Source organism: Chiloscyllium plagiosum, chromosome 11 (genome assembly GCF_004010195.1).
Source record: "Chiloscyllium plagiosum isolate BGI_BamShark_2017 chromosome 11, ASM401019v2, whole genome shotgun sequence".
NCBI lineage: Eukaryota > Metazoa > Chordata > Chondrichthyes > Orectolobiformes > Hemiscylliidae > Chiloscyllium > Chiloscyllium plagiosum.
This window is the reverse complement of record NC_057720.1, coordinates 53,998,453-54,012,271: the sequence shown is the minus strand read 5'-3', so window position 1 is coordinate 54,012,271 and position 13,819 is coordinate 53,998,453. Positions and strand designations below refer to the sequence as shown.

Below are 13,819 nucleotides of genomic sequence, written 5' to 3'. Positions count from 1 at the left end.
ATATCAGAATGGTCAGTATTGATGTCCTTGCACTAACTATCCTATTGATATTTTCTTTTTAACTCAGTTTTGTGTGAGAATAGAGAAGAATCCTGGCCTTGGCTTCAGTATAAGTGGCGGAATAAGTGGACAAGGGAATCCATTCAAGCCTTCAGATATGGTAATCATAAAGAAAAAAATAAATGTGCAATTGCAATGCCCCTGATCACTTACAGGCTACAGTAACATTGCACTACCCTCCATAGGTTGATGCCAGCTATCAAAGGATGAGCAGAAGTCAGCTACAGATGGTAAAGGGAAATGGTGTAAGTCAGCAAAACTGGTTCTTCATTAACAATAAATGGCATGCTTTATAACTCTCCTGAAGTTAGGATTATTGTTTTTCCTCATAATTATTTTATTAAATTATCGAGCAATAATTTCAAAACACCCAAAATATCCCCAGTTAATTATTGTAGCATTTAGGTTTTAAAATATTTATACACTCCTCACAGCTTGTTCACAGAATAGATTAGCCCTGATGTTGTTTTTCAATTTCATTGTTTATTATTATCATTTACATTTTCTTTAAATGGCTTAATACCATTGTTAAATTAAGGCAAAATCGAGCCAGAATTGTATATGCTATGTGCCTTAGTTATGTTCTCACAAGGTAACAGTCTTGGGCAGTATCATTTTGCAATAGTCTTTTGTTTATGGCTCATCTTTCTGGCATCAAAGTCTCTTATTGGACCTAATGTATTCAGAATTTGCAAGGTCTTTGCAATAATTTCAATAATATCCCTCACAGCAAGAATGAGTACAATATTATTCAGTCTGGGGAATCAGCTACTTATTTGGTCATGGGGTTCCCATGTCCCAACGTAAGCCCATGTTAGGCCTAAAACATGCATTACAAATTAGTTATTTTTGACCTACTTAAGTGGAAAGCTTTTCAGCTATTAAACAGCAATAACAATCATAGGGCCTGAAGAATGATCAAGAAGAATTGAACTCAATGTGGGATGTTTTAATTGTAAGAATGATGAAAAAATTACAAGATAACCATACTTGATGGTAAAATACTTTAAACACTTTGCGAACCATATTAAAATTTACCAATTTATGAGATGACTGCCATGCCTGGGACAACAAAATGTCTAGCCAAACCATCTCTTCCAAAATTCTTAGCTTTTTCAAGTCTGACCAATTATGTTTACTAAATGTGCGAGGGGTAGGATATTCCATATAATTCCATATAATTGCCTAGCAGGCATTGTCCATGATAACCACAAGAAGTGAGGGATTAGATTTGGGTCAGTAAATTTGCAGATGATACGAAGATTGGTGGAGTTGTGGATAGTGAGGAGGGCTGTTGTCGGCTGCAAAGGGACTTAGACATGATGCAGAGCTGGGCTGAGGAGTGGCAGATGGAGTTCAACCCTGTCAAGTGTGAGGTTGTCCATTTTGGAAGGACAAATAAGAATGCAGAATACAGGATTAACGGTAGGGTTCTTAGTAAGGTGGAGGAGCAGAGGGATCTTGGGGTCTATGTTCATAGATCTTTGAAAGTTGCCACTCAGGTGGATAGAGCTTGAAAGAAGGTGACTTGATAGAGGTTTATAAGATGATCAGAGGAATAGATAGAGTAGACAATCAGAAACTTTTTTCCAGGATACAACAGAGTGTTACAAGGGGACATAAATTTAAGGTGAAGGGTGGAAGGTATAGAGGGGATGTCAGGGGAAGGTTCTTTACCCAGAGAGAGTGGTGGGGGCATGGAATGAGCTGCCTGTGGGAGTGGCAGAGTCAGAATCATTGGCGACCTTTAATTGGATAGGTACATGGATGGGTGCTTAAGCTAGGACAAATGTTCAGCACAACATCATGGGCCGAAGGGCCTGTCCTGTGCTGTATTGTTCTATGTTCTAGATACAAGATGTGAAAAATGGTACTCAGACTTTCAGACAGCTAAATATTATGCTGGAGAATATGTTCCATGAACCATTTCACCGATTTCTCACTAAGTTATCTCAGACATGTCTCCATCTAATGTAAATAGCTACAAAGATTTCTTAGAACAGAGTTTTGTGAATCTAGAAACAAAGTACTAATCTTGATGTTGGCTTACAGATAAGAAACTTGATATTGTATAAAGATATCAAGCAATATGTCCACAGTTTAAAAATACTCCAATTATCCCAGAGTACACCACAATTTAGCGGTGCCTCAGGGATTAAATTGAGGTTACACAGCTTTCCTCTGGCTTTGGACAGCATTCAGAAAATCCTGTGGAGTTTTGGGAGGAGGGGACAAGTCTTCTCATGTCAGGTGCTGTGTAACTGCTGAAAGCCAATACCCTGTTCTTGCTGGTGATGATCCTACTATCTGACATATACAACCCCTACACATGTTTTGGACTGAGGTCCCAAGATGATCCTGGGCCTCTGATGGATGTAGTGCCACAACAGTCATTGGTTTTGGTGGTATTGGCAGCAATGCCATTGCCTGCCTTTGGCCTTATCCCAGAGTGTTGAAATAATTGAAATACAAATGACATTAATGATCATCTTTCAAACATCTATAGATTCTGGAGTGATTCCTGCAGATTGGAATGTGGCAAATGAATCCCCACTCTAAGTAAGAGAAAGAAAGAAAACTGGGATCTATAGACCTACTATGCTAACATCTGTCATTGGGAAATGTTGGAATCTCTAATAAATGTTTTTGAATTTTTGACTTGATTTATTATTGACACATATCCCTCAGTACAGTGAAAAGTTTGCTTTGGTCCAGTACAGGCAGAGGATGTGATAACAGGACACTTAGAAAATAATGATAGCATTAGGCAGAATCAATGTGAAATTAGAAAAGAGAAGTCCTATTTAAACAAATAGGAGAGTTTTGAGGATATAATTAGCAGAATGAACGAAGGTAAGCTGGTGGTTGTGGTATAGATAGATTTTTGGAAAGCCTTTGATCACGTCCCACACAAGATGTTCCTAAATAAAATGAGAGCACATGGGATTTGAGAGACTACATTGGCATAGAAATGGTTAACAGACTTTCAGTTTGGCAGGCCATGACTAGTGGAATGTACAAAAACAATGATTGGGCCCTAGCTATTCACAATGTCAGTCAATGATTTGGATGTCGAAATTAAATGTAATGTTTCCATATTTGCAACTGACACAAAACTAAGTGGAAATGAAAATTGTGAGGTGGTTTTAAAGATACTTCAAGACAACTTGGAGATATTAAATGAGTGGGCAAAAAGTTAAGAGAGGGAGTGCAATATGAAGAAATGTGATGTTAACATGCATAATAGCAAGCAATTAAGGTAAAATGAATGTTGGCCTGTTACAAGATTTTCATAAAGGAGTTAAGATGCCTTACTGCAATTATGTGGAGACTTGGTGAGATTACGCCTAGGGTACACTATTTTGTCTCCTCATCTACGAACAGTATACTTGCCATTGGAGGTTTACAGTGAGTGAGAGTCCATGAAATTAATTCCTGGGACGCAGGGGTTGTCCCCTAATGAAAGATTAAATAGACCAGGCCTATATTCTTTGGCGGTTCAGGGTGGCATAGTGGCTAGCACTGCTGCCTCACAGCACCAGGGTCCCAGGTTCGATTCCATAAAGCATTCCGTAAAGACCACTCCCTCTGTGATTCCCTCGTCAGATCCACACCCCCCACCAACATAACCTCCACTCCCGGCACCTTCCCCTGCAACCGCAGGAGGTGCAAGACTTGTGCCCACACCTCCCCCCTCACCTCCCTCCAAGGCCCCAAAGGAAACTTCCATATCCGCCACAGATTCACCTGCACCTCCACACACATCATCTATTGCATCCTCTGCACCCGATGTAGCCTCCTCTATATTGGGGAGACAGGCCGGCTACTTACGGAGCGTTTCAGAGAACACCTCTGGGACACCCGAACCAAACAACCCAACCACCCTGTGGCTCAACACTTCAACTCCCCCTCCCACTCCACCAAGGATATGCAGGTCTTTGGACTCCTCCATCGCCAAACCACAACAAGACGGTTGGAGGAAGAGTGCATCATTTTCCGCCTAGGAACCCTCCAACCACAAGGGATGAACTCAGATTTCACCAGTTTCCTCATCCCCCTCCCCCCACCTTGTCTCAGTCAAATCCATCGAATTCAGCACCGCCTTCCTAACCTGCAATCTTCTTCCTGACCTCTCCGCCCCCACCCCAGTCTGACCTATCACCCTCACCTTGACCTCTTTCCACCTATCACATTTCCGACACCCCTCCCCCAAGTCCCTCCTCCCTACCTTTTATCTTAGCCTGCTGGACAAACTTTCCTCATTCCTGAAGAAGGGCTTATGCCAAAATGTCGATTCTCCTGTTCCCTGGATGCTGCCTGACCTGCTGCGCTTTTCCAGCAACACATTTTCAGCTCTGATATCCAGCATCTGCAGACCTCACTTTCTCCTCAAATAACTCAAACTGAGCCTTAGTGAGTAGATTATTGCTGAGCAAGAGATACTTGATAGCATTGTCAATGATCCCTTACATCATTGATAACTGAGAGTAGATTGATGGTGCTGTCTTTGGCCATGTTGAATTTGTCCTGCTTTTTTCCATACTGAACATATCAGGGGAATTTTCCCACGTTATTGGGCAGATTAGATTAGATTAGATTACTTACAGTGTGGAAACAGGCCCTTCAGCCCAGCAAGTCCACACCGATCCGCCGAAGCGCAACCCACCCAGACCCATTCCTCTACATTTACCCCTTCACCTAACACCAGGGGCAATTTAGCATGGTCAATTCACCTAACCTGCACATTTTTGGACTGTGGGAGGAAACCGGTGCACCCAGAGGAAACCCACGCAGACACGGGGAGAATGTGCAAACTCCACACAGTCAGTCGCCTGAGGCGGGAAATGAACCCGGGTCTCTGGTGCTGTGAGGCAGCAGTGCTAACCACTGTGCCACCATGCCAGTGTTGTAGCTGGGATAGAGTATCAGCTAGTTCCAAAGCACATGTCTTCAATGTTATTGGTGGAATGCTATCAGGCTCATTGGGTTTGTTGTATCCAGCACCTCCAGCCATTCTTTGATATCATGTGGAAAGAATTGAATTGGCTGAAGACTGGCCTCTGTGTTGCTGGGGTGCTCCAGAATTGGCTGCACAGTTGATTTGTATAATATCATATCTTATTCTAACTTGCAGTATGGGACCTTCTGAATTTAAAATTGCACTCAGATTTATTTTCTTGATAACTTCATATTGAATAGACAATGGTTCTTCACTTACAAATTAATTTTCCTTTCCTATATCTGTAGTGATTTTTAAACTTGATTTCTATTTCCTGGAACTATTATCCTATGCTTATCCATATTAAAATATATTTTGTGTAATTCAGCTATTCATGTTAAAGCTCTTGAATAATTATCTAACAAACCATCTTTCTACATATTACTTGCCCACATTGCCGTGTATTTAAATACCTTTATACCTATATTTATCCATACAATCATTAGCCTACTTCATTTTTAAGGCAAGTGATCAATGCAGCAATAACCAGTTTTAAAGGAAGCCTGTTCTACATATCTGCAGGTTTAGGGGAGGAAGGGGGAGCACATCCTCACATCTATCAAATTTTCACCAAGAAATAATGACTGCATATTACTTTGTGTAATTGATGAACAGAGGAAGATGTACTACAATTTATGTTAATTTTCTTTAATTATTGGACAGAGTACATCACTTGAAGCACCTGTTTTAATATTTGATTAGATATAGAAAATTTACATTATCAATGCCTGATAGATTAAGAACTTAGTTGCATATTCATTATTTATTCAATTAGTTTGTTATCTTCATGGAACCCTTCAGAATTTTAAAAGCACAATAACACCAAATTTATATACTGCAGTGGGATTCAGTTCAAAAGTGCAGTTACAACACAACAGCCTCAGAGTTCACCAGCCTATGAACATCACAGTCAAATTATAATTAAATGTAGATTTTATTAAGTGGAATTAACCTATGGGATTTCCAATCATCCTTCCACCAGAATATCATGTTATTTGTTCTAAATATATTTGAAAATCTATTTTAGGTCTTGTGTATCCCTCAATAATTTGTCTTTATTTCTCTGGAGAATCTTCTGTTCAGCGAGTTGACTAATGCCAGTGTGAAAGATAACATTTTATTTTGGGCACCCAGTACAAGTATGAAGCATTCCAAAGAATAGTAGGATTGCACAGCTCCTTTTCAGATCCTCTCAAACCAAATATGCATCTCATTTAGCACATTGGCCAATTTTTCTTCTCTCTCAAGTGATATAGAAATAAAATACAATATATAGGAAGTAGAATTAGAATTAAATTTTATTGTCATATGAAATAAGAAAAAATAATAAATACATTGCAATTCACTTTAATTCATAATGAAGTCAATCTATAATTCTCACTCTTGTTTCAACAGGGAATCTTCGTTACTAGAGTACAACCTGATGGACCAGCATCCAATCTGTTACAGCCTGGAGACAAGATCCTTAAGGTTTGCTGGATAGTTTAGAAATTCCAATGGGAACAAAATTGTCAATTTAGTGGTGTATGCTAATGCCAGTAACAACTCAGCTCAATTCAGATTTCTAGAGAGAGGCTACTTTTCTACAATCACATTATGGCAAATCCTAGATCTCAAGTGAGAAAGAAAATTTGCTAGCCCATGACATCACCCAGCTTTTAAAGTACATTAAAGTACATCAATATGGCAACTTTTCAGTCTGAAATTTAGGTACAACACTGCGGACTCATGGCAATGGTCACGAACTCAGAGGGCAAATAATTGAATACGTAGTAAATTAGCAAAAAGGTAAAAGTAGTGACCAAGAGTAGTTGTTCTAGTAGGATAAATGTGAAACATGCTGTTCCACAAGGATCAATGCTGAAATCAGGCTATTTAAAAATGTTCAGATTTGAATATAGAACAAGTAACTCAACATCAGGTTCCAGATGGTACTAAACTGGGGGGGAGAAAAGAGAGCAGAGGAGATGTAGCTAACCATGAGGAACAGTGCAACATAATATAAAAAGGCATTAAAAACTTGCAGAACAGGCTGTTAACTGCTGAATGAATTTTAAATTGTGATGTGATGCACTCTGGTAGGAAATATAAAACCTGAACTGGGTTGAAAAGTAAAAGAATATAGGGAGACAGATGGAATAATCAAAATTGCAGCTTAGGAACGCAACTAAAAATGTCATCAAGTTAATGCTTTGAGGCATAGAATTAAACAGTAGCGATATTACATCAAACTTGCAGAGTTAGCTGATCAGGATGCACCTAAAATTTTAGTCTCTAAGCCATAAAAAGGACAAAGACGCACTGAAGAAAATATTTAAATAATACTTGCTTTGGAAACATTTTAACAACACCATGTGATCTTTCTTTCAGATGAAATGTGAAATCTAGGCATCATCTGCCTCTTCTAAAGGTTCAAGTGGATATTAGTTGAAGAATAGTGTCTTAGTTACTTGATCAATCTTTCTCCTTTTAACACTACCAGAAAAAAAGATTACATGGTAATCTATATAATTAGCATTTACAGAGATATGTCTGTCATATATCTGCTGCATTTACTTATGCAACTCTGTTTTTAAAAAATGCAGTAAAATTTAACATATTTCACAGTGACACTGAGAGTCCATTTTACAAAGTTCATCTTGTAGAAATTGCCTGCAGATTGAGCAAGGTGATGAGAAGAGTAGTCAATGGTGTTACAAATGGCAATAACCAATAACCTGCTTAGTTTGAGATTCCCAGGTTCATTCAATATCAACATTACAGCTTTGTTCTTAACATACATCCAAACTGAACTGCAGAGATTAAGGGAGAGTGTTATCCAAGATTCTAAGGCAACTTTTAACCCAAAATCACATTAAGGTGCCCTAATCTAAATTAACTCAATGGTGATTCATCTCTCCCTGATTGAATTCAGAGCTGGCACAAACACACGCGTCTCAAGTCCAGAACGTTGTTGCAAATGTTTTGATAGCACCTCCCGAACTCTGCCACCTAGAAAGACAAGTAGCAGGTGCATGGGAGAATTTTGAAATTTCCTCTCCAATTGCACCATCCCAACTTTATAATCATCCTTCTATTATCATTGGTTTAAATCCTAACAGCATTGTTGGAGTACCTTCAAGACGGAAGTTCACCAGAACCTACTTAAAGCCAATTTTAAAAATGGCAAATACATTCCACACTATGTCAGTGATAGCTTCAATAAGTAAAATCCATTGCAAATACTGAGGAAAGTCAGTTTACAAATATGTGTATTTATCATATTCCCATTCCTTAAATCTTGCCACAGCATGCAAAAAATTGACAGAAACATGGAATAATATATGCATTTTATAATGAGAACTGATTGGCACATTGGTTCCTGTCAGTGACCTAGACTTGAACTTTACAAAAAAATGATACAGCAATTATGAGGGACTTTTAAAAATGAGTTTGGAGAACTTAACTCCGTTTTTGTTAAATCTGGGTCAGTACCACAAAACTATCCCTCACTTGGCAAAGTCTGTTAAGGGGACTACAGGAATGAATGATATGGAAAATATCAAACTATTACACCACAGCATGTACCTTTAAGTTTGCAAGGGTAAATAATTGTAGCAAAAGTAGTTTATAATGAAACCAATGTGCAACTACCCTCCACCCACTATTTAGGGTAGGACATTAAAATAAATAGTGGAAGGCTTTAAACTAAATGGGAGGTGGGAGCTTTGGGTTCAGTTGCACAGAAATCATGGAAAATGTTAAGGTGGGTAGTGTTGGTGGGGGCAGAGGGAGGGCTCAACAGAGGTTAAAGTTTCCACAACACTAGGACAGAGAATATGGGAAGGATCAGAAATCTAACTTCAAGCACAGTAGATGAGGAGATAGCTATGAGAAAGAGTGCAGTCAATGCAGATCTAAGGGTATTTAACAAATACATGCTGTATACATAAAATAAATGAGCTTGCAGTGCAAAATGAAATTGGCAGGTACAATGTTGTGGTATCAGAGATGTGGCTGTAAGGGGATCAGGGCTAGGAACTAAATATCCAAGGAAATATCATATTGAAAGGACAGGCAGATGGGCAGAGCAGATGGGATTACATTGTTAGCAAGAAGTGATATCGGAGTCAGAAGACACAGAATCTGTATGGGTAGAGTTGAGGAACCACAAAGGAAAAAATACCCTGAAGGGTGTTGTGTACAGGCCTTCTAGCATTCGTCTGGATGTGAGGAAGAAAATAAATTGAGAAATAGAAAAGACACATAAGAAAGGCACTATTACGATAATCATGGGGAACTTCAATATGCAGGTGGACTGGTAAAACCAGATTGGTAGCAGATCTCAAGAAAAGGAATTTGTGGAATGACTACAAGTTGGTTTGAAGGAACTTTGAGCCCATTAGGGAACAGGTAATTCTAGATTTGGGGAGGTATAATGATGCTGACTGGATTAGGAGTTTATGATGAAGAAACTATTAAGGGCTAGTGACCATAATAGTGGTAAAGATTAGTGGCAAACCAGCAGATTAGCAAGTCTTTAAAAACACAATAAGGGGACAGAAGACAAAAAAGGAGAGTGAGCTAGCCAATAACGTAAAAGAAGACTGCAAGGTTTTTTTGGATATATACAAGGTAGAGAAGGCAGTAGTGGGCACTGGACCACTGGAAAACGAGGCTGGGAAGTAGTAATGGGGGGGACAAAAAAAAAGCAGAGGAACTGAATGGGTACTTTCTAACAGTTTTCATAGTGCAAGACACCAGAAACATACCAGAACTTCAAGAGAGTTGGGGGGTAGAGGTGATAGTAGTGGCCACTCAGGAGAATGAGCTGAAGAAATTGAAAGGTCTGAAGGTGGATAAGTCACCCAGACTAGATGGGCTACACCCCTAGAGTTCTGGAGGAGATAGCTGAGGAAATTGTAGAGGAATTGGCAGTGATCTTTCAGGAATCAATAGAGGCAGAGGAGTCCCAGAGGACTGGAAAATGTCTAATGCAACATGGCTGTTTAAGAAAAAAGGGAAGCAGAAGACAGAAAACTATATGGTGGTTAGCCTGACTTCAGTTGTTGAAAAGATTTTGGAGGCCATTATTAAGGATGAGACTGCAGAGTACTTGGAAGTGCATGGTAAAACAGGGCTGAATCAGTATGGCTTAATCAAGCAGAGGTCTTGCCTGAGAAAACGGTTAGAATTCTTTGAGGAGGTTACAAGCGATTCAGATAAAGACAAGCCAATGGACATTAATTACTCTTGATTTCCAGAAGACCTTTGACAAGGTGTCACATAAGAGGATGCTAAATAAAATAAGCAACATACTGTCATAGATAGAGGTTTGGCTGACTGACAGAAGGCAGCGAGTGGGCATAAAGGGGTCTTTTTCAGGATGGTGGCCAGTGACCAGTGGAGTTCTGGAGGGGTCCAAATTGGAACCAAACTATGCACGTTATCCATTAATTACCTGGAAGAAGGAACAGAGGTCATTGTTGCTAAGTTTGTAAATGACACAAAGACAGATGGAGGGACAGGTAGTGTTAAGGAAGCAAAGCAAGCTGCAGAAGGACTTGGACAGGCTAGGAGAGTGGGCAAAGAAGTGGCAGATGGGATACAATGACAAAGAGTGAAGTTATGCATTTTGATAGGAAGAAGAGGTGTCGACTATTTTCTAAACAGGGAAAGGCTTAAGAAATCTGAAGCACAAAGAGTTTGGGAGTCCCCTAGTGCAGGATTCTCTTAAGGTTAACATGCAGGTTTAGTTGGCATTTAGGAAGGCAAAAACAATGTTGGCATTCATTTCAAAAGAGCAAGAATACAACAGCAGAGATGGACTTCTGAAGCTTTTTAAAGGCTCTAGTCAGAACACATTTGGAATACTGTGAACAGTTTTGAGCAGCCTAAGGAAGGATGTGCTGGCATTGGAGAATGTCCGAGGAGGTTTACAAAAATGATTCTGGGGATGAAGAACTTGTCATTATGAGAAGTGATTGAAGACTCTGGGTCTGTACTCAATGGAGTTTAGAAGGATGAGGGAATATCTCACTGAAATTTACAAAATTCTGCGACACCTGGATACAGTAGATGTGGAGATGTTTCCACTAATAGGAGACACTAGGACCCGAGGGCACAGCCTCAGAGTAAAGGGATGATCCGTTAGTACGGAAAGGAGGAATTTCTTCAGCCAGAGGATGGTAAATCTGTGGAACCCACTACTGCAGAGGGCTGTGGAAGCTAAGTCATTGAGTGTATTTAAAACAAAGCTAGATGGGTTCTTGACTGATGAAAGGATCAAGGGTCACACAGAGAAGGCAGGAGGATGGGGCTGAAAAACATATCAGCCATGATCAAATGTCAGAGCAGACTTGATAGACTGAATGACCTAATTCTGCTCCTTTGTCTAATGGTCTTAACAGGTAAGTGTTGTAACCCCCAGTTAATGTTACTGAACTTCATGATCACCAAAAACATCTTATGAATTATGAGATTATGAATTCCCATTTCAGTTATTCTTACATATGTATTTTTGTTTTGTGTAGGCTAATGGACACAACTTTACACACATGGAACATGAGAAGGCAGTGTCACTTCTTAAAAGTTTTCAGAACACAGTGGATCTGATAATCCAACGCGAGATTCCAACCTAGAACTTTTCTTTTCCCACTAGAAAAATGTTTAAGATTAAAACCTTTCACTGCAGCTTCCTGTGAGGAAAGCCAGGCAATTTATTTTCCAATTATTTTGCCAATTGCTGGACCAATGGCAACACATGTGCCAAAATTATTAGACACTTACCTATCATTATTATGTTCAGTATTTTATCTTTACAAATTGATCATTTATGAGATTGACATTTATGTAGTGACTTTACATCCTGTCAACTAGAGGCTGTGAAATGGCAGGTCATTTGGTGCAAACATTTAATTATTATATATTCTTAATTATAATATAATTATATTATAATTTAATATAATTATATATACACACTATATATATATAATATATATCATTCATTCTCAGAGTTGGTTAATCATTAGCTCCCTTAGCACCAAAAGCACACATGGTCTTTAGATATTGCACCACCATAAAACACTGCCTCAATCTTGTATATGCCTTTTTTGTAAAAAGCAAAAATACATCAACAAATGCAGCAAATTATGTACTGAGAAATTTACAGCTATTTTCTTATTAATTAATATCTGAAAGAGAATTTGGACAAGAAAGGGGGTTCAACAAATAATGTTATCTATTTCATGAAAACCAATCAAAAATATTGGAATTCCAAGATGTTTGTATACCTGGTTAAACAATATCAAAAAGTGTCCTCCTGGCTATTCTATTGCTTTCTTTTATAAGAAATACTTAAAAGTAGAAATGAAGTCAGGACAGGAGCAAGTTGAATTTCACTTACCATAAACCCAGATTATATTTTCAGAAATAACTGAAAATTTAAAAATAAAAATACTGATGAGAAGACAATGGGTTAAGGTTCTAAACAAAACTAAACCTTATCACTTTAAACTTGCTTTCACTTTAATATTTAGAGAGAAAACTGAATTTAATTTGGTACCATAACTTGACAAGTCCCACCATATCCAGAGATTTGTACATCAGAATGATTGAAAGTATACCACTTGCTTCTCCTTTCCACAAACCCACATTATCATCAGATACACAGCTGAGCACCAGAACTGTACTTTTCGGATTTTCAGAAGAACTCCCATTTATTATAGTCTGTATACATCCTGGAAAACAGTGCAATGCAAAATTTCAAGCTTGCCTCATTTCATGAAGTTCACGGGTTTACTGGAATTGTTCTGGACTCTCAGCAGGAGCAGGCAATAGGAGAGACAATACAGATATATTTGGTACTAATGTTAGTTATGTGTAAGTTTCACGTTGTGCCTCAAGTATATTAACCTTAAATTTTACTTTAGTCTATTATACTTAAAATACCTTTGTTAACATGTTCTGTTTCAATGAATATTCCTTTAATTTATAATAGTGGACAATCTATTACCATATGAGGATTGGAGTGTCATTTACCATTTCACAAAATGAACTTAAGATGTTTTAATTTTTAAAAGCTTTAAAAAATTTGTTTCCATATCTGCTATATTGCTTAATTTAATAGCTTTGGAGTCCAGCAGACCCTCTGCTCAATGGGATTAAACTAAGGTGATCAGTGCATGTTACTGACCTTCACAGCTCAATACATATTTGAAACTGAAGATTTTGTGACAGGTGCCAAATTACATTGTAGTACTTGAGATTAAATAAATGTGCAATTTTGTGAAAAATTAAATTTTGAAACATCAGGATAGGAGGAGATTAACATTTGGAAACTGGGGAGTTTTTTTAGCGGCTGTCCTATCAATAATTCCTAATGTAAATCGTTGTATATTCAACTTAATAAATTATAAAAAATGTGTACAGATAATATGCAAAACAAATATTCAAAATTAATGCTTCCAAATGTTTCCAATGCCTCAATGGTTTCATAAACTTTCACCTTACATAGAGACACTGAAATGAACAGCATCTGGTAAAGATACTCAAACATCATATGCTTTATTACTATTGCAGTATTTATTTAACACAATTGACAATTAAGTGCACAATTTAACTAAATCACCTTGCTTTTTTTTCTACTTTTGCTCCACAGACCTCATTTTATCCCTTTAAAACTGACAATATTAAACCTGATTTAACCTTTCTTATCCCAAAAGGTTTATCTGGCACCATACCTCAGTTGATCTTGCCTCCTGAATCTTGGTACCATTCCAG

General features: G+C 38.2%; 1 protein-coding gene across 21 annotated transcripts in view; it reads left to right on the top strand.

The window, feature by feature from the left end:
* Window positions 1-12,449, top strand: part of lrrc7 (leucine rich repeat containing 7) — a 607,301-nt gene extending 594,852 nt beyond the window's left edge. For 13 of the 21 annotated variants that reach the window (XM_043699350.1, XM_043699344.1, XM_043699341.1 and 10 more), the window contains 4 exons: window positions 68-160; window positions 246-305; window positions 6,455-6,529; window positions 11,572-12,449. In XM_043699350.1, coding sequence (XP_043555285.1) covers window positions 68-160; window positions 246-305; window positions 6,455-6,529; window positions 11,572-11,679 — 336 coding nt within the window. In that variant the 3' untranslated portion in view covers window positions 11,680-12,449. The remainder of the gene's footprint in view (window positions 1-67; window positions 161-245; window positions 306-6,454; window positions 6,530-11,571) is intronic. The other 8 variants (XM_043699364.1, XM_043699362.1, XM_043699361.1 and 5 more) reach the window with 1 other exon arrangement.
* Window positions 12,450-13,819: the final 1,370 nt, after the last annotated feature.